The sequence below is a fragment of the Parambassis ranga genome, chromosome 2, assembly GCF_900634625.1.
Source record: "Parambassis ranga chromosome 2, fParRan2.1, whole genome shotgun sequence".
Lineage (NCBI taxonomy): Eukaryota > Metazoa > Chordata > Actinopteri > Ambassidae > Parambassis > Parambassis ranga.
Window position 1 is genome coordinate 33,409,152 of NC_041023.1, and position 21,826 is coordinate 33,430,977.

General features: G+C 41.7%; 1 protein-coding gene across 2 annotated transcripts; it reads right to left on the reverse strand.

The window, feature by feature from the left end:
- Positions 1-1,201: 1,201 nt before the first annotated feature.
- lrig3 (leucine-rich repeats and immunoglobulin-like domains 3) lies at positions 1,202-20,238 on the reverse strand. Of its 2 annotated transcripts, none has more exons than XM_028400205.1 (19): positions 19,780-20,238; positions 15,519-15,590; positions 15,337-15,411; positions 10,394-10,528; positions 10,102-10,245; positions 9,311-9,454; positions 9,081-9,224; positions 8,091-8,234; positions 6,685-6,765; positions 6,526-6,597; positions 5,947-6,018; positions 5,497-5,660; positions 4,851-5,186; positions 4,460-4,741; positions 3,899-4,372; positions 3,654-3,812; positions 3,414-3,554; positions 3,086-3,331; positions 1,202-3,002 (listed from the first exon to the last, which is right to left on the reverse strand). In XM_028400205.1, exons 1-19 carry the CDS (start codon positions 19,971-19,973, stop codon positions 2,764-2,766), a joined length of 3,318 nt encoding a protein of 1,105 aa, XP_028256006.1. In that variant the 5' UTR covers positions 19,974-20,238; the 3' UTR covers positions 1,202-2,763. The 2 variants fall into 2 exon arrangements, with proteins under 2 accessions (XP_028256006.1, XP_028256007.1); XM_028400206.1 differs by having other exon boundaries at positions 5,497-5,657; positions 5,944-6,018.
- Positions 20,239-21,826: the final 1,588 nt, after the last annotated feature.

Genomic DNA, 21,826 nt, shown 5'->3' on the forward strand with positions numbered 1-21,826 from the left:
GGTCACAATTAAATGCATAATGCATAAACAGTTAAAAATGTGCTGAAGATGCAGTCTCAAAATGCAGAGTCATTACTGGAGCTACATTCACCAATATAACCAGACTCCATGTCTCGATGTCTAAATAAGATCCCAAGATCTTTGTCGGATGACACTAATTCACTTTGCAATATGATGCACCGTATCCAGAAAATCTTTAAATGGACATATCTATATTTCCTGCTGCAATGCTGTGCTGCGTTAGTCACCTTTGTAAGTGACTTCACAACTTTTTGCCATCTTAGCCACAAATCTCCTCTGCCTCCAAACACCATTCGGTCACTGTTGAGTTTGAAGAAACTCCCATATTCACAAAATCTACAAATGTGCTAATTTTGGTGTAGTATTTCTCCAGTTTATCCTGTTTATACACTAAGTAATCATTTACACGAACACTTCTAAAATCCTCTCACAGAATATTTGTGCAGTGTTTGGAAATGTGATAAACTTTCCAACCCAAGGATCTGTTGTTCAGTCTAGACTTTCTGGATTCTATTTCATGTCTCATTGGTACTTAAACCAACAGCCCCCTCTATGCAGCCATTGCATTGTTTTATTGTGATGTCAGGTTCTTCATGTTTAGCCAATCATCTGCAGGACCAAAAAGCGCACCTATTATATGACCAGAATGTGTTTTATAGCATTGCTGGCTTTATCCTGTACTCTCCCAATCACAACTCCTAAAGTAGCCTTTTTTCACATTTGTTTATGCATCTCACATTTATCAGCAGTTCATCATACATCATTAAGCTCACACAAAGGCTTGAAAATGTACTCCCAAACAATACAATGTGTCAGTCCTGTAAATATCACCACATTGTGTTAAACAAGAAGGGTAATCAGAATCCCCTCAGTTTATCATTTATCACTCCCAAAGTCCACTTATCCATGCTGGAGGGTCATGTTTGTTAGAAGTGGTTTGTGCTCTGACCTGACTTGTCTCTGCGTTGAGATAAGATTATTAGACTAAAGTGGACTGGTCCTTGAATGTTGCCTTAGCAGCGGCACGGCAGCTGTTTCCCAGGTGTTTGGATGTGTGTGTTCTCCACCATCTTGTCTTAATCGCAGCCTCCTCGAAGAACTGGCAAGACTTCCAACAAACCCTCATTCTTTTACGGTGGGGTAAAAGCATACAACCAGCCCAGCATAGGCAACAGCCAGGTGTACTTAAACATTAGTCAGCCAGAGGGATGGGAGAGGAGAAACATGTTGTATGAAAGCAAAGCTCATGATCAGCTTTTCCATACACAAATGGGGAGAAAGTGTGAAACCAAACATCTTTACTGTGTACATAATTCCAACAAAAGAAGACAGTTTTAATGGGTTTTCCTGCTTTTTACACTGCCGCCTGAAAACAACACTGAAGCAACTGACCCTGAATTGAGGATCTGCTGGCACCATCATAGTGAATCTGCCATTTCATAAACACAGCTCCACTGTGGCAGCCGATGAGCCGCAAGACAAGTTCCAAGTGCAAGTTTCAACAGCTAGCTCCATGCACAAGCACACCTTTTTCCCTGATGTTGAAGAGGAGAGGCCTGAAACAACAAACCACCAGGCAAGGAGGGCTGCTGGATCGGGGAGGGGGGTGAGTCATCCAGCAAACAGATTCTAGTTTGGGCTCAGGTATATTGTGCCATAATGTTCTGACAGCAATTTGTGGGTTTTGCAGTAAATTACATGTAATTATTTCAGGGTGAATTTAACTATAGGTAGCATTATTAATAGATTTCTTATTAAGGACTGTGTCAGTAGTAATTGTTGATATCTTGGTTGGTTGATATCTTTTGAATGAGATTAGCTCTTTCTTGTTGAGCTGCAGTGGAGGAATGGAAACAAAATTATGGATGAGTCTCACATACTAAATCAAACCCAACAGCATTATATCAGCACTATTATAACTTTAGTATAGGGGAAAAACCCTTGAGCTTGTTTTTATTGCTCTTCAACAGTCATGTTCATGTTCTACTCACGGTACTTTCCTTTACAACTGTTCTCTGAAAGAATCTGGCAGGCCCGTCTTACACGGTTCAAATCTTCATCAAAAAGCCATTTTCAGTGTGTCTAGCTTGGTGGTTGTCAGTACACCATTTTGAAAATTAATACATAGCAAGTGAAAGGAAGCATTGCTGCACAAAACAGATAAGCCGATGGATTTTTGTATTTGATACCTGTTTTGTTTGGCAACATAGTCTTCACAAATGAACACCACGCTAATCATTTTGAATTCATAAATATTCTGGGCAGAAGTAAAAGTGAAAATTAATGGCAACACGGCCACAGGACTAACATGTCATAGAGGCATCATAGCACTTAGTGAATGTAGCAGCACACTGTAAGGTGTTCTTTATTGTTTACATAGAGTATGTGCAAAACATTGCTTCATTCAAAGCTGGAATAACTGAATAGGCAGGGCTGCAAAATACTCATATACAAAATGTAAGCAAAAATAATGAAATCTGTTTATATACAATTTACAAAATATAATAAACTTTATATAAAAATGTATATAATCATCTATATTATTTAACTGAATCAGTATCCAGCTGATATATGCTCCTTTCATTTCTACAGGAACATCCAAGAGTCCATTACATTCACAAGTTGCACATATGAGGAGTTCTTTATTGCAAAAGTGTCCATTCAGTGAGGTAGAAATGTTCTTTACTTTTTTGGTCATCCTCTTCATGAAAAACAAGAGCAGACAAGAACTCAGTCACTCAGCTAAGTGCTCGTTCTGTGCTGTGAGATGGGATCAGTCCGACTGTTGTCAAATGGCTGTTCATACACGCTCTGCTCTGACGACGAGTCCTTGTTGACGCTGTTGTCCTCGTGGTCTGAATCAGTATCTGGAGCAGTGTAAGGATTCTCATGCAAAGTCATTCCATTGTGAGTCACTGACGGCGGGCTGAACCTTGGATAAAGATCTTGCTGAGGCCTCCAGGGAGCTTTTCCAAATGTTCCTGAGTGAGAAAGGTACAAGAAGAAGTCATACTAACCACACAATATCCACAATGTTCAGAAAAATCACAAACTCCAGACCTACCCATGAAGGTGTTGCAAGGGGAAGGAAAATCATGAGGTCTGCCATAGTCAATCACCTCTCCCTCTTCGATGGATGGGCGGCGATTACTCTGTTGGTGGGAAAGGTTGTGATGCTGACTGGTGTTGGGAAGCTGCACCATGATAGCGGAGGAGCAGAGGTCAAAATGCTCCGACAGGAAGTAGTCCCTTCTTTTGGAGCTGGTCAAACTACCGCTGTAGGCATCAGGCTTTTGGTCAATGGAACAACCTGAAGGTTAAAAAGAGAAATGATTAATGCATGAATAAACAATTGCACTGCAGAATCAAAAGCGAAGGAGATGTATTCACACCTGTGTAAGCCTCTGATGGGTCAAGAGAGTATATGTTATCTCTGTGAAGCAGTGAGCCTATTGGACCCTGATAATGGCAGAGCAAAGGGTCAATGGCTGCTTCCATGTCAGCTTCACTTGCTGTATCCAGCTGGCAAAGACCTGTTAGGGTGAGAAATGAAATGGTATTGAGTAAGAAAAAAGGGGGCCACTTAGGAAAAGTTCACTTTAAAGACACAGAAGAAAGGACAGGTGTTTTACCATTCATATCTTTAGGCTGCAGATAGAAGCCACTGATTGACGATGCCATGTACTGATGACTGCTACCACTCTCGGATGGTATGTAGCCATCCTGTCGGTCAGCCAGTGTCCCCTGAGAGGATAGGTAGCTGGGAATGTCTGCAGGAAGGTTGGTCTCATCTGAAAAACAAAGACATTAGGTTATAAAAAACACATTCAATAAGTAGAAGAAAGAAGGATTAGGGTGTTTTGAGTGATGAACCAACCTGTGTTGGTGACGCTGCAGTCCTCATTTCGTCGACGGGTGTGGTAGATGATTACAACCCAAACCAAAGAAGTGCCAACCACACAGCACACCACAGCTATGATGACAATGCCCACTGTTGTCCATCCATCATCATCAGAAACAGGTCCACTCACACTTCCACTTCCTACACCCTGTACTCCAGAGTCACAGTTGGGGTTTGGTATGACCGCCAGTCGAACATTGCCCCTCTCTGTCCCCAGTGCGTTTGACATCTCACAAGTGTACTTCCCTGCATCTGCTTCGGCTGCATCAACAATGATTAGGAGCTGATTGGCGGCTGCAAAGAAGTGGCGCTCCGTCACTACCAGTGGGCTGTCATCTTTTGTCCAGTTCAGCCTTGGGGGAGGGCTGCCACCAGCAATGCACTGGAGGACAGCGGTCTCACCTTTGGCCACGGTGCGATCCATGAGAGGCCGCAAAAAGGATGGCGTTTCTGAAAGAAAAGTAATACAATCGGTTACTGAGTGATTCATCAATGACTATATCCATAAAATATTTGCTCCACAGTGTCGCTTCTCACCGAGCACAGTTAGCGTAGCATTAGCAGATATGGCCCCAGCTGTGTTTTGAGCTGTGCAGCTGTAGACGCCGATGTCTTCGGTTTTGACATCCACAATGAAAAAGACATCATCCTCTGGCATGACATGCATGCGGCGTTCACGGGCAGCAGGAAAATCAGTGCCTCCATCTTTCTGCCAAGCAATCTGAGGGGAAGGATGACCGACGGCAGCACATTCCAGCCTAGCTGTTGCTCCGGCACGGATGCTCAAGTCCATGGGCATTTTTGTGAATGAAGGCAGCACTGAAAAAATTGAGAAATTTTAACGATTGAGATTTTAACGAACATTATAAAGTCATATCATGACCTAAAAATGAGCAACACATGAAATTGTATCTCGTTCAAATCTTACTGTTAACAGTGAGTCTGGCCTTGGTGGAATAAGATGATCCAAAGTGGTTGGAGATGACACACTGGTATTTTCCCTCGCTTGAGAACTCCACATTACGAAGCTGCAGAGTGGTTGTGTACTCTGTCACCTCCGTCTCACCTCCTGCACCCCCTTGAACCCGAAGATGGGCCTGGTTGTGAATCTCTGCATCATTGAGGACCTCATTGTCTTTTTTCCAGGCAAAAGTCATGGGCGAATCACTGGAACTGGCTGCAGAGCAGACGAACGTCACATTGGAGCCCTTGAGGGCCGACTGGGTTTCTGGCTGCACGGTGATCTGAGGCTTTGGGAAGTCATCTGAGTGAAAAACAAAAGGAATCAGTAAAATGTTATATTAAACAATCCATTCTGTGCTCAGGTGTAAATCTCTACGTTTCTGAAATTTGGTGTAGATGAAAAAAAACAAAAAACATAGTGACTTAGTAAATTTCCATCATGTTCCCTCTTGAGACTCATTAGCTTGTCCAGGAGTCACAGAGGAAAATACTCAACAATCTGGGTCAGTTTGGAAATGGAAAACCTGCCCTGGATAAATGGCTGTTTCTGAGACATTACAGTATGTGTGTGTGTGTGTTAAGGTGTTATACCAAGTGAATGCATCACTTACCGCACACAAACTCTTCCTGGCTGACAGCGAACACGCTCCTGCCCTTCAGCATTTGCGGGTGGGCGCAGCTGGCATTGACACAGGGCAGGAAGGTTTGTTCTGCCACCCAGACGGGAAGCCACTTCAGCTGGCAGTCGCACAGGAGGCTAGAGGTGTTCAGGCATCTGGAAGGGGTGAGACAATCCCAGAAACATTTCATTCACTCACTTCATTTTAAATGTTGGTTTGTTATAATGAAACTGTAGTAAGAATATAGATAACTGAAACCCTTTTGTGAAATGTGTTTATAATTTGTCATAAAGTGGCACTGACGAAGAAAATCCAACACCGAAGCAAGCACTGTTTGGAACTAAGTTTCCCAGCAGACCATAATGACTTTCACCTGGTGTTCTGTCCTGCATCAACACTGAAACACTAACTGAAGCTGTCCTTAAACATGAGCACACTTACAGCTCCTGCAGGTTCTTCATCTGAGAGAAGGCATTCGCTTGAATCGACATGATGGCGTTATTACTTAAATCTCTGCAGAGAAAGAAGAGAAGAGAAATTAGGACTGTAAGATCCTCACAAGAAAGATGGCAGCTTTTTCTGCAGACATCAGCCAGGCAGAGCGAAGGCTGCAAGAACTTCAATCGAGAGAAGAAAAAGGTCTGGGCTCCAGAACAATAAAACTCTGGGCAGCAGTTTGCTGTGTTAATCAGGAGAGGCCCAGCTCAGGGCTGCTTTGAGCTCTGGCAACAGCTAGGAAAAAGACTCTAATTAGAATCAAATGCAGCTGTTGCACATTTGTACACAATTTCACATACAGGCGTCTCTCCTCTTGCATCGCTGATCGATACAGTCTGGCACACATGTAAAGGTACTAATGGAAATGTTTCTTTCTGGATTCTACATCAAAGTAAAGGAATAGGAAAAGACATTTGGGTGTACTGCTCTAACAAACAGCCTCTGTGTCTTCGTGTGATTCACCCTGCTTAGTTTACAGCTCTGACTTTTGGAAACAATCAGTGAAACTCGAGGCCAACTCACAGGTGCTGCAATGCGTCCAGGCCAGAGAAAGACTTCTTGGTCACTGAGCGGATCTGGTTCCCCTGCAGAAATCTGGGAAAGCGACAAAAATCTGATCAATTTCAGACCTTATTTTTTCCCCCTGTCTTCATTTGGTCAAAAAGCACAGCAGAAACTCACAATTTCTTCAGGTTGTCCAGGGCGGAGAAAGGCCCATTCATGTCTTCAATGGTCCAAGAGATTTCATTATTTTGGAGATCCCTTTCAGAGGAAACAAAGACAGACCGCATTGTAAAAACTCCACACCCAGAAAACAACTGTGCTTGCGAAGTTAATAAAACTTTATGTGGCTTTACATGTCGTGTGAGAGGGAAAATGTTTGAGACGTTAAAATTATATTCAAAGCGGCTCCATGGCTTTACAGGAAGTTACTTCCTGGCATTTGTGGCACTCTTAAAAGTCTGCAATGGTTTTTCTGTGCTGTATAGGGAAAAAAAATTACAAGAAGGCATGGCAATGTAACATGTGTGCTACATTTCAGACTTAATTTAAGGGCATAAATATACTTTGCATGTGATTCAAGTATGTAAGTGATAATCCACAAAGGAATCCGCCCTCCAATAAATTGTAAATACTGTATGTTATATTAAATATGATTTGTCAAAAATGTTGCAACAAACTTGTGTTCCCCTACAGTTACATTAGGTTAGGCTGCACCATTATAACTGTGTCACTGTTCTCTGAACACAATGCTGTTCAGAGGGACACAAAGTTTTTCTCTTTGATTTGGTGGGAACCTGACCAACTGTTGATGTTTCCTTGAAACATTTTCTGCTACCATACTCCTGGAAAAAAACATGGAGACATTTATCCTGCTATCCACAGAAAGAAAAACACACCAAACAATTTTAGTATAACATTACTAAAAAGCCAAGAATTTCCCTTCTTTGATCCCTCAGCTGCTCTAATGCTTTTCTTCCTCAGCATGCCTGGCTATGGCTGATTGAAATAGAGGATGGGTGTATGTGTGTGCGGGGGTGTAGGGGATGGTGTAGGGGGTTTGAAGCCCTAAAGCTATCCATGTCCATCTAGGTGCACACCTGCCCTATGATGACCTCAGCAGCACAACTCACATTTGGTTATAGTTAAGTCTCAACTGTGCTGGTGGAGGGGGTTGGTACGGAGCCTTTCTGTGGGAACGAGGGGGGAAGGGAGGATGTGTGTGTGTGTGTGTGTGTGTGTGTGTGTGTGTGTGTGTGCACGCATGATGGTGGGGGGTGGGGGGAGTTGTTGAGGTCAGGGTTGTGCCTCCTTTTTTTCATGTGTGTGTGTAGAGACCTCAACACAGTAATCTATTTCACATCCCCAAAACAAATCAAACAGAATATTTCCACCCAGGCAAAGGATGGGTGGTAGAGGTGGGAGGGGCAATGGAGTTTGATGTTGCTGGTATATGGGATGCCTAAAGCTTAGTACAGGCAGTCCAATGTGATGTTTCTTCTGAACGGTTCAGATGTCAGAACAAATCAAGACTGATTAATTATGACCCCCTAAAGCTATGTACTAACACACTGAATGTAACTTACAGCATCTGCAGGTTGGAGAGACCACGGAAAGCTCCGTCTGCAATAAAGCTGACACGGTTGTTTCCAATGTGGAGATCATCCAGGAGGCTCAGACCAACGAAGCTAGACTCCTCCAGCCTGGACAGATGATTGGAGGACAGGTTGCTGTAGGACACACACAGAAACAACAACAAGGTCAGAGGAGCAACACAAAAAATTATTTTTCACACGTTGTATTTAAGTAGATGTTACACAATTATAAATATGCTTAAACTCATCCATCAGTCTGGAGAGATCAAATTTTGCCAGAAAGCGGAAAACTGTGAGGCCTGTGACTGATTTTTGTAAAAAAAAAAAAAAAAAAAAAGTAAACTGAGATGAGAACACATCAGATAGCTGGACACGTTCACAGCCCACAGGCAGCTTGTTTACTCTCAGGTTCATGTGATAAGAGCGAAAGAAGAAGGGGGAAAAAACAACATCTCTCTGTGAAAAACTCTCCACACACGGCAAACACTAAGCTGGCCACTGCCGTAAACAACAACCACAACAAAGGAAATTCAATCTGCTTCCCAGAACGTGTGTTGATGGGTTGAGAACTCTGAAGTTTGTGGGTATTTCAAAGGGAAGAAAAGTGGAACTAATAATGGAATTTCCAATAGAAAAAAAACAAGTGGGACTTCCGGAGGCCAATGTTTTGGCTCAAGTGACAGCAGAGCAGAAAAGAGGCAAAGGGGTGTGTAATATTTTGGCAGTACTTTAATGTTGGCACTGTGGGGTAGAGCATAAGAGACGCTGCTTTGTCTGGTGAGTGTGTGTGTCGGGGACTGGCGACGGGAGGAACTGGAGTGTGAGGAAGGGCAGACGGGAGTGCCAGAGAGGAGGAGAGGGCAACACAGAGAAGTGTTGGGAGTTCAGAGTGTGAATGGAAAGTGAGGAGGGAATAACAAGAATGAGGCAGAGGGTGCAGAGGGAGGGGCAGAAAAAGAAGGGAAAAAATGGTGGACTCACAGCTCGCTGAGTTTCTGGCAGAACTCCCAGGCGTCAGGTTGGATCCTGTTGATGGCGTTGTGGCCGAGGTGGAGTTGCTGCAGAGTCAGCAGGCCATACAGCCAGCCCTTACTCACCTCTGTCAGGTTGTTGTAGTCCAGCTGCCTGTGAGTGCACACACATGCACAATAAGGCTTAGTAGTACCTTTCATCACGGTGGAACAACAGAACTTGATGTACAGCTTACTTACAAGGCTTCCATGTTGCTGAGGCCCCAGAAAGCCCCATCCATCAGACGGCTGAGGCCGTTTCTCTGCATCTTTAGAGAGCGGAGAGCGTGCAGGCCGTGGAATGTCAGGCCCTCCACCCTGCGAATCCGGTTTTTGCTCAACTCTCTAAAACACACACAGTAAACAGATGTTGTTTAGCTTGAAACGAGAACAGTTGCCAGGCTCGTTGCTGCTTTCTGCATTTTGTTAACTCGCGGAGTAACAAAACACAGCTTTACTCACTTTTAGAAAAAATGTCCACATATAAAAACATAATACATAATGGGTTTGTGATATATATATATATATATATATATATATATATATATATATATATATATATATATATATATATATATATAAAAATAAATGTATGCCCTATTTGTGTGATGAATATGTCATGAAAAGAGCTATACCCTTAGTTTGTCAGGGTAAGCAAACTAAATGCTACACTGCCACCAATGAGAAAGAAGTCAAGTGCCTTTTGTAGCACGTAAATGGTGTAACAATATTAGTATCCGAGTATAATTAGATAGCAAAGCATATAACAAACTGTCAGTAACTAGTTGAGTATTTGACAAATGCAAAAAGGACATTAATTATTTACTAATCCCGCAGAACTGAATTGATTACTAGGTATAAAATCTGAAAACAAATACCTGTAAGGGGTGTACACTGGGACAATTGAATTAGGTTAAATTTGAAGCATGACAATGCTTCTGATGTGTATTAAATAAAGCAAAAGAACTATAAATAATTATAATATAACTTACAGGTGCTGGAGGTTGGGCAGCTGGAAGATCTTGGGTGGGATACTGGAGAGGCGGTTGCGGTTGAGCCGAAGAATCTGCAGCGTACTGGACAGGTTGGTGAAGCATCCTATCTCCAGAAATGAGACACGATTGTTGTTAAGGTACCTGCAAAGAAAGATTGAACGTTTGCTTAAAATGTAATGTTACAGGGTGTGAAGACACTTTTTCATTCTAAAAACTCTATCAGCATCTATTTCTACACTCAGACTGAAACAATTCCTCTAGAGATTTCAATGAAAACAGTAACACTCACAGGTTCTTAAGAGGCAGTGCAGGGAAGGAGCTGGCCTTTATCTCCACAATGTTGTTGTTGCTGAGGTCAAGCGTTTCCAGGGCGAGGAGAGGCCTGAGCTGCTCCTCAGAGATCCTGGTGATCCTGTTGCTTGCTCTGAAAATATAGACACCATTGCTCCAATAAATGACACAAATAATGTGTATTTGAACAGTGGTACATAACAGTTTCATGTTCTCCCATATACAAACAGCCAAGTCCTGAAATTAGGCTGTGGTATTAAAAAAATGACAAACTTTCACGCGCTTGTAAAGCGCAAACTTACCACCCAGTGAGAATTCTGTCTGTGTGCTGCATATTTCACAACAGCCAACAAATTGTTCAATATGATAAATGTTGCTGCTCTTCACACCAAACAAGCTTTCAGTTTAGTGATGTGTTATTTTGTTTATAAGGTAATTACCAACAAGGTATTTAAAAAAGTAACCTGCCAATTACTTGGCTGATGAATACCATTCCCTCAGTGAAAGCATGCCTCGGCAGAGGCCAGCAATTTCCTGAGCTGCACGCCTCCTAAATTGCAGTGCAGGGACTGCTTAGTTATAAACAGAGCCGGTACAGTGCCCCCTTTGTGCATGAGACTCGGCAGCAGAGCGAGAGTGGAGAGGAGGTGGGGGGTGGGGGGATTCCCTCCAATACACCAGACTACAGGCCTCGTTTTCAGTATTCATTGCAATGGTTATAGTCCCCCTCCAGCTACACCTTGCTGACCAGGGAGATGTTAGTTTTTCTGATTCCTTTTTCCAGCAGCCATAAAAAAACACGGTGAGGACAGTTTTATAATGTAGGTTTAATTTGGGATGTGGTGGCATTAATATTTAATTGTTGGAATCTGTCAGTCAACTGACCTGCAGTATAGGCTGTTAGAGGAGGGGCAGGTGTTAGAAATATATAGCTTTTTCCAAAGCACATCAAATATAATTTCTCTGTTGCAATGCTGGCTTCAACACTCGTATGCAAATCAGGCATCACAGGTACGTGATCTCACACCATACCATCCACTAACTCCTTTGTTCTCAGCAATAAGGAAAGCGCTCCGCTGTTGGGTCTGATCTCGATTTTATATTCATTTCATCCTCCTCCGGCAGAGAGACAGTGTGGCACCACGTTGCTGTGAAATCGAGATGTCTCACCTATTCAAAGGCCCGTGTGGTAACACTGACGCATTTTCCGCACATCTTCACCGTTTGTGGACAGATATCCATGGAAACACGCTTCTCCATTTGAGATGTGCACCACCTTTTTTAATATAATCTTTTGATTTAAGAGATGTAACAGTCAACAAACGGTCAGGACGGATGGAAGAGTTTTGGTCTGTGCTCAGAGCTCGAATGAAACTTAGAGACAGACAGTTGGCAGGAAGGCTGCTAGGAAAGGACTACTGTGGCCAAGCCTGCCCATAAAGCTGATACAATGCAGCTGCTGAATTAAATGATTCCTTTTTTACAAAGACTGGCTTCCATGCCTTCATATCATTTGGAAAATACACCCTGGGCCACAGTAAAACACATTGGCTCATTGTCTACAATAAAAATGGCACAGGCAGGCCTTTTGTTTGGAGATTTGCAAAGGGCTTTCCATGCACCACAGCCCTCAGGTCCCAAACAAAAGTGCCGCACACCACCTGTATCTCAGTTTTCATGTTCCCCTGACTGGTCGCTGAGAGAAGGAGGGCCGCCTGCCTAGTGAGAAAGAACCAGTCTTTCCTGTTTTTCCTCTTGGGGGAAGGAAAGTGGGGCCATGGGTGCACACTTCTTGCCACACAAAATAATTATTCCACAATTATTTCAGCCATCTTTGATTCACTATACTTGTGTGGTAATAGGAAATACCTTCTGCAGTTCACTTGTAAGTCTTTAACTTTAAATAAAAAAACCCCACTCCTTACAGATTCTCATCTCAACATCTGCACACTGCCACTCAGCGAGTCTTCCCTGCATACAAACAAACTGAGCATTGTAAGCTTTAATTGCGCACACTTCAAATTTGTTCATCCAATTTAATGTGATTATAGAGCCATTACAAGTTTGGTTGCAGGGCTTTGCTGCTGTTTGTGGAAGTCAATGGAAGGCCAACCATCTGTCAATAACAGCCCGAGGCCTCCTTCTGTATTGATGAAAATGTGGACTCATCATTAAACTGGTGTAATTGCACCTTCACATAATGTTTATTATCCCTGCCTCTTAGATCAGCTGACAGAAACACACATTTCCGAACTTCCTCAGCAAGCCCTGTTCACACAACAACATAATATACACACGGACAAGTGTAAAATTACAGAGACATTTTGTTGTTGATAACTTTCAGCACAGCTCTGTCACCGAACAGCAAACAATACTTTTAATAGGCAAAGGTCTTTAAATGGAAAGTTACTTTTTCTAAATGTGTCTCACTCTTTTGTGTGTGTGTGTGTGTGTGTGTGTGTGTGTGTGTGGGGGGGGGGGGGGGGGGGGGGGGTATTTCCTATTGGACAAGGAACAGAGTTTTCAGAAGCCATCGGATGACTTGCTCTCTCTGCAGTGGCGCCTGTAATGAAAACCAGTGCTGCATTTGCTAATGAGACGCCATGTTAAACTCAACACATATCTCACTCAAATGGCTGATCATCTTAACACATCAGCCGGAGGGAAGCACGGATCGTGTTAGCACATGAACCAAGGGACCCTGACACACAATGGTAGAGTTCTTCCTGATGAATCAGTATGTGTCTGCGTTGCCATTTTAATTTTGGTGTTTCTGTACTGCAAAGAGATCAGCTGTCAATCAGAAAATGGGGGCAGGACAGTTTTTCCAAGAGCTATAAGTTGAAATTTCGTGCTAAAACTATCAAAAAAATTAGGATGAATTAACCTCCCACATTATAAAAAATATAGGCCTCTTCAATGATTTACCATGGGATTTTTTGAACCGATTAAACAATATCCGAATCCCTATTGCACATATCTTCATCATATGTCATGTCCATGTCATGAAAAACTATTAGTTTTGGTTTGTAATTCTCATCCTTAACAAAGTTCCCTGGAGAAACCAAGACATTCACCTCTTCATACACCTAATCAAACCTGGAATCTCTATGGTCATTTGTTATACCCTCCCTGAACACAGGCAGAGGGATTTAGTGGCGGTGGGGTTTACCCCCTCCATAAATTCCTGGGAAATTGTTCAATTAATTAAGATGATCACGACTCAATTACTACCAGCTGCAGGGTTATTGCCGTTTGTTTTTACTCGGAGCTGCGAGGTCAAAGAAGTCGGCGAGAGCTGCCGCTATGTCTGACTGGCTGTTTGAATAAGTGGTATTCGATACCCCGAGGTCTTTTTTTCTTTATAACCCTCCCAGCTCGGAGAAACTGAAGGAGGCAGAGAAATTCTGGAAAAATGTTCCACTGGAGGGAAAAATCACATAGCACCGGCAAATCTGAAGAAAGTGAGTGGCAGCCAACAAAGATAATGTGTGTGTGTGTGTGTGTGAGAGAGAAGTGTGAATTTACTCTTCCTCTGTGTATGTGTGTGTGTGTGTGTGTGTGAGCTCCTTTCCTTCACTTTCATCAGTTTCAAATGAATTATGCTCCTTTCTTCACTAGCTTACAGCAGTTTGGATCCTCAGTGTGTCTTTTGACTGATTTTTAACCCAAAGCAGCTGTAAAATTATTGTGTATTAAAATGTGATTTTTTAATAGCCCATTAATTTTTTGTTACTATAATTAAAATAGCTGTATTTTATGTCTATCTTAAGGAATGATCAATTATTTAAATATATTTATAAATCACTGCAGCCAACTTCTACTACTATCTAGCTATTAGCTAGAAAAGTTAATTAGCATTAGCTCAGAAGACTTGCTAAACCATAATTTTCACCGTTATTTTGCATCATTGTTTACAAAACATACTTTTATGTATTAATTCTGAATCTAAAACATCTGTATGTGTGACAAAAAGGTATAAAGAAACTATAGTTAAACAGTGCTAAAACTAAAGGCTGCTAGGTTCCAACATAAGTAATGAAAGCTGCACCTGTGACCTCTTTCCGACCAATGCAGGAGCACTGAAGCCACTCACATACCCAACAACAAAATAGTGGGATACACAATCTAAATCTGCTGCAGTCAACAGTAAGGTGTGTCATGTTTCTCTGCTGAGAGGAAATTCATAGCTGGAGGTGACACTCCTGCACTAAACCTGCAAACAAATTGTCGATTGACTGACTGGCGGCCGCGTGCCCTGCGGCTGCCGCAGAGTCGTGTTGAGGCCCGCCTCTTCTAGCTGGGAGTAGGGCACATTCTTCCACAATAATTTCACATTGGTTGGTTTTAAGAGGCATGCCACAGAAAGCAAATAAAATTGTTGAGGTTTCACACGCTAATATCTGGTGTTGTTCTAGAGGCACGCATTGCACAATAATATGGAGCTGGATGAAATCCAACAATACAATCACTGAAATTATCAAAGGGAGTAAACACAACATAATTTCCAGTAGTAGTTTTTTTTTTAAGTGCTGAGAAAACCAGTCTAGACTGACCACAAAGTCCCAAACAGAGCCACACAGAATCCATCAATAAAAAAAGATCACCAAATTTGGATTTTCACATGAAGGATAGTCCCTTTCCAGCATCGCGTCACTGCCTCCAGGTTAAAAATACACTGAACAGCAGCAAAATATTTCCATTTCTGTTGATGCCATTTGTCTTCGAACACGTGACCCGTCTGGGGCCGACTGCCATGTCTCCAACTGACTGCCCCGTCTGGGAACCAGCTCAGTCAAATGGGTTGCTCTCTAGAGGGAAGGCAGGGGGGGGAGGAACCACTTTCCAGCTCTCTACTTTAACTAGCAGTGACATTGCTGGCGGAGGATTACCCTGCAGACCAAGCTGAGGTGCAAAGCATTAGAAAAAAAGCTCACTTACAGAATAAGTGTTGTGATGTTTGAAGCAGAAGGGCCCAAATCCGGAATGGCCTCCAGTTCATTGTGGTTCAGCTTTCTGCGTATGTTGAGAAGAAGAACAGTTGGTCACATGTAGTTGGTTTCATGTTTTGGAAAACCCTGTGTTTACTCTAGAAAGTGCTGAAAACACACAGCCATACTTACATTTCACTTAGGTGTTGTAGTCTGGAAAACAAAGTAGTGTCAAGCACCTGCAATTTGTTATGGCTCAGGTCCCTGTGAAAGGGAAAAAAAGGCCAAACGTGAGGGAAGGTATACACAACAGTCACTGCAGACTGCCATTTGGGTCTAACAGCACACATGATTACATATAAATTCTCTTGTGTTATTGTTCCTTAACACCATGAACAGTGGAAGTAGAACAAAGAGAAGTCTGTGTAATTAAACTGAAAGGTTGCAAGATTAACAGCGTGAAGTGCAACAGAATGGTTGGAAAAATATGCATAAAAAGGATTTATTACAGACATAAAGACACAAACTGATTGTAGTTCAGATACTGTCACTTCAAGCGCCCTGATTCTAATTTTAGTTCTAGTTTTGAAGACTGGGTGTGACTTTGGATTCTTTAAGGTCTTTTTTTTGAGAAATATCAGACTAAACTGATTCAGTGACTGTAACATCTAAAAGCCAGTGAAAAAGTTCCAAAACAAACTGCTTCACATTCAAACTCTACTCCCCTCCCTCCTCCAAAAAAGGCTTATGAGTTAAAGGCCTGGTTTTGGCTTTTCATCCCTCCTTTGTAACACAGAAAAGAAACCCCATGCCAAAACAACTCACTTCATATCCAGGCCTCCGCAGAGAAGCCGAGCCAAAACAGACAAGCTGATAAGTTATTGAGGGGCAAGATTCTTTTTGTGTTGAAAGGAGGCCAAAACCTGTTGAGTGAAGTCCACAGAACTTTATTATGGACTGAGTCTCAGGCCAGAACTCTTAATTATATTCCTATTCTGACTTTAAACCTTTAAACCAAAGCTAACAGTATTAGAATTGTGTATTTTAACCTCCACCGTCTCCTATTTTTTTTTTTTTATTAAAAACTAAAAAAATATATGTTAACCTCCAAATCTCTAGAAAGAACTCATTTTAAAGTTGGCAGAATTCTAACAACAAAAGTCAGTACAAAGGCTTTATATATATATATATATATATGTGTGTATAAAATACATTTGCCCAGTTTTATCTGGTCTATGTCTTGGTTTTGTCTGAGCCCCTTTTTGGATCGTGGGCTGACCCAAACCCATCCGATCCTGATTTTTGGCCTCGTCTGAGACAGTCTTGGCTGCAGCTCACTGGGGGTGAGACTGTGTATTTGAAAAGCAGCCTAAAAACCAGCTCAAGAAGTCTGGCAAGCGGAGCCTTGTGAGCCATAAAGTGGTGGAGTTATTGACGCTGCTGCGCACGATCAACGCTGTGGTGCCAGACACTTTTTTTTTTTTTACACCTCCCCTCCTCCTCCTCTGCTTCCCCCTTACCTCCCTCATCTGGAATCCATCAAGGAGCTCTTGGAGGAGGGGTAAACCTAACAACTGGTAATGTATTCACAATGCCGGGAAAAAGAAGAGGAAGAGGGATGCCTTTCATATGTCTGAAACACCCCTGTTGAATTTTCTGGGGCCTGCTTTTATTCTTCGGTGTAAAAAGTTTCTTGAAACACTCAACAAGAAAGTTTCGCTGGCTAAAGCTAACCTCTGCTCCCTTCCTCCTCCTCCTCTCCAAGCATGCAGCTGTGTGTTGTTTTTGTTGATATTGCAGCTCCAAAGCGCTGGGGGCCATATGGGAAAGGTGTCCTATCATACTCCCTAGATAAACCCTGAGTAGCCCTGACACTTCCATTTCCCTCACAAAGCAGGCTCTGAGTGGAGCAAGATAACAAGCAGTGCTGCGTACAGGCTGCAGCCTGCATGTGCTGGTCTGGTGAAAATGCATTTTATCAGACACTGAAAAGTGAATGAATGAGGTACTCTTAAGGCTATGAGAGCTGTCATTATGGGGCATGACAGCAGATTTCTAATAACATGCGATCAATGCTTCTTAGTAACCAAGTTGTGTCAAATCACACTTTATACTGTGAGCACATAAGTTAACATTGTATGAGAATGTGTGTCATGACACAGTGCACTATGACTTCCAGGGTGGCGCACCCACGATGGCTAATAAGTTGAGTGATAAATGATGGACACTTCTTACCATCTGTGGCCATCTTGGCGTCTAAGGGAAGAACCGACGAATTTTACAACCACTACACTGATGTCTGAGAGAAATGTACTGGGTTTATCATAGCAGGTTTTAATGTTGCAACGAGGCAGCAAGTATTAGCTCAGTAAAATGTATTAAAAAAATATTCTGGTGAGTGCACAAGTGACCTTCTTTTATGTGCAAAAAATATTAAGAGTTAAGTGAACACTTTTTAATATAAAATTAACATTTAAAAGTGGAGAAAAGGTTTAATAAACTAAGTAGCTACTTAAAACAGCCAACTACATAGCATATTAGCATGTGTTTTTTTACATATATATTTCTATTTTTCAGTAAATATTATCATTACCTGACCAGATAAATCTGATCCTTTAATGTCTCCTGTATATGCTAGTAATGCACATACTTTATAGCAATAACTGTTGGACTAATTGCTAGCTGGTTGAAACTGGAGAGCGCGTGGTAAGAAGCTAACGTACCAATAAATTACCATTGGCTCTAACACAAACCCCAAATATTTCTTATGTCACCTACCTCTTTCTTATGCTTTGAGGTTGTTTTTTTTGCTGACTAATATTGTTACAATGCCAAACAAAAGTGGTTCCTAAGTTACAAAGACCAACACATGCAGATTATCCTGTAGGAGTTTGTTTACCACTGTTGTGAAGGTGTCTTCTAGTGAATATGACTGTTTTGTAGTTGTAATTATTACCATAAAGATGCATTAAATCTCACCACTAATCCTTATCCTATTTTGCCTAACAATCTTTAAGATATTCATGGTCTAATCCTCCTTCGTCATGCTCCTCTCCCTCCTACTTTCTCCTTCCCCCTTTTTCTTTCTGTGAGTTTGCTTTAAACTAATCCTACACGCTCCTCCTTAATCAGTACCATCGCTGGCTCTGGTGTTGCTAATTCAGCAGAAATAATGGGGTGCTGGAAAACAAAGGTTCGGGTGGTTTAAGGGGTTTAAGATGTGCTGGAGAGCCACTCGTAAATTAGCATGCCAGAGTGAAAAGAATTTTTTCCCCCCATGTGGAACTTTTTTTTTTTCATTTTCTTTGGAAGAGCGGGCCTCGGGTTGTGAGGCTCAGGCTGGGTCTGTTTTCTCTGGCAAAAACCAAGTTTCCAGAGCAGCACATTTCAGAAAGAGAAAAACTAAATTCAACAGGGGGGGGAACGGCATTGACCAGGCACCGAATCAACTACTGCAGCCTAACACAGGACAATAAAAATCAAGTACTCCATCTTAACACGGGGCAATAAAAAATTCAGTAAGAATAATTATCTGTAAAGTAGAACACACTGAGGAACGGGCCATTAAAAGGCTGTGTGTGCCGTTTCGGCTCCAACAGGCTTCAGGCCTGAGCTCGCCTCAACTGATGGAGCCAGTAGAAAAACAGGAGAGTAATGGAGATGTGACTTAAGGAAACAAAGCTGCACACTACATCTGATTTATGCTTTTATGGCTTTGAAGGGTTCAGGCTCTGAGAAATCTAAAACTCACCAATCACTGCAAAGTGAAGTGTAGACGTGACCACACTACCAAAGCAGCAGAAACATTAGTGCTTTTATTTGGAACATGAGGGATCTGATTGGTAATTGTTCTGCTTACTAACTGCATTACTCTAATTACTACTTCCACGTACAAACTGCATCTGCCACTACTTCTGTGATACATGACAAAAAAGGCCTGAGTATATCAGTATGCCTACAGGCACTGAGTAGATAATTAGAATTTTGTAAAAGAAGTTTGGTGGGAATGACAATAACACATTGATGTGTAAAAAATCTGCTCAGGCTTCCCTGCTGGCCTCCATAGGGGCCAGAACAATAAATAAAACATGTTTTAAGACATTTAAATGACTGTTTTTATGCAATTGAAACAGATTTAGTAGAAAACAAACTTTGCAGGAAGTTTAGTGACTGGATTGCATCTACAGTAAAGTAAGGCCCCATGTCAATCACATAAAAGCAAAGTTATTGAAGTGATTTTGTTCTACAATAACCTATTATTTGTGTGGTTTACAACCCATTCCTTTCTCACTACCAGAGGAATGTGGCTCATCCCCTCTGCGCTGAGGGAAAACAGCAAACAAAAACCACAGCTTGAGTGTCCCTCTCTGAGCTTTAAAATACTCATCAACACTGATAAGGTCATTCACAATAAGTATGAGCAGTATACGCATAAACCTTTAAGATTACTCACAGTTGAACTGTCCATTCGGGGAGCGTGCCTGGTATTTGGCCTCTTTTCAGCCGACTGCAGTTCACAAGCTCCCCAGAACATGCGCAGGAAGGGGGACACGTCGTGGAGCTAGCCCCCCATCCACGCTCCGGTCTCAGAAACAGCAGGAAAATCACGGCAAACCTCGCAAAACGAGGCCGCGTAGAGAAAGACATCTTCACACACTGGCCCCACAACACAACACCCCTTTTTTTGGTTACAATCTTCAGAAAAAAAGCGCAACTAATCCAAAGTGAGTAATCACCCCAAAAAAATCCCAGATCTGGTGTTTTCTGAGCGCGCTCGGTCCTTAGATCCACTCCCGCGATGTTTAGAGGATCGCAGACCTGAGATGTGGAGGAAAAGCCTTCTTCTCGAACTTGTCCATTCCTGCGGAGAAACTTTTTGTGCCGTGCGCCTCGCCGCTGCTGCTGTTGGGGCAACTTGTGCTCTGTAGGATCCCCACAGCGCAGCGTGAGCACACACCAGAGGTATGCGGGGGGGAGGGACCACAGGGGTGCATGGGAAATGTAGTCCATACTGCTACAGGGCCAAAGTCCCGAGAACCGGAACTGATAAAGCTGGTTGAAGGAGCAGCCAAATGTCGTCAAGAAGACTACTAGTCCAGAGCCCTCGCTTCAATAATTTTATATAAATTAAGAGATTTAAATAGACACACTATATTTAAATAAGTTCAATGATGTGCCACATCATATTACTAATGTTTAACCATATAATATTGGTGAAATAGAAGGAATAGGAATTTACAAAACATAAATATTTGAGGTTTTTATATTTATATTTTTTTGTGAAATTCAAAAGTTGAAATACTACGATAACATGTATTCATTCCAGATTGCTAAACATTGCATTTCAACACAAGAATTTCAACATTTTTAAAACTATTTTCATCCATCTTAATGAGGGCGGAAAATTATTTATGCACAAAGTAACCAATTTAAGTAAAATAACAATTAAAAAAACAAGAATAAACATTAAAATTTTAATTTAAAATAATAAAAAAAGATTAAACTTATATTGAAATTACATTTCAATATAGTGTTTCCACAATTTTCTTTAAAATTATCTAAATGATTAAACTAATCATCACTAACTAGAGTTTTACCAATTTACACATTTATCAGTCAGTTGTTTAATAATAATTATAATTATCGGTATGGACTCCATATCCATAATAATAGCCAGCAACTTTAACTGGCTTAATTTCCTACACGGATAAAACAGGCCCAGCAGTACAGTCTATTTTTAGAGTTGCAAAGGGAAACCTGTAATATTTATATTTAAGACCTGGAAGCAATAAAAAGATTAATTGACAGATGGGTTTCCATTGTGGTCTCATTAGTTTTCATGAAGTTAAAAGCTTCTTCTTCCATGGCTGCTTTTGTTTGTGCTGGTTGTCACAGACTAAAGAAGCCACCGCCTGCTGAAATGGTTAATTAAACCCAACTGTAACTTATCAGGAACATTTGTGTCTCAGGCAAAAATAAACCCAGACAAAACCATGAGACGTGTTTTGTCATCTGGAAAGTGGTCAAAGCTGATTTATTGTGAACTTTTCATAACAGCATAATAGTAGTTTTTTTAACTACCGTAGTGATATATATCTAGTGATATTTACCTCACAGCAGGAATCAGTGAGCCCATGATTCATGAATAGTGCTAATTAAACAGAAGGCCTGAATTTCCCCCTTGTTGTAGGACACAAAGCAACCTCATTCACCTTAGAGGTAAAGTTACTAACAGGATTTAATTGACATTCTGCACTTGAAAGCCAACTGATATTTTCCTCATTTGCAATTTAAAAGGTGTGTGCTCTTTTTTAATTTCCACATAAAAAGGCCCTTCATGGGATATTCATGCCCTGGCAGATGTGTCGCATTTCCCTCAGGCAAAGTGTTGAACAGTTTCCTGTTGACCAAGGTCAAACTTTCACTGTCCACTGACACTTCCTCGTCTTAACAAGGACACAAACTCATTAAACTGTAGACATGAAAGTCAGAATCATCTT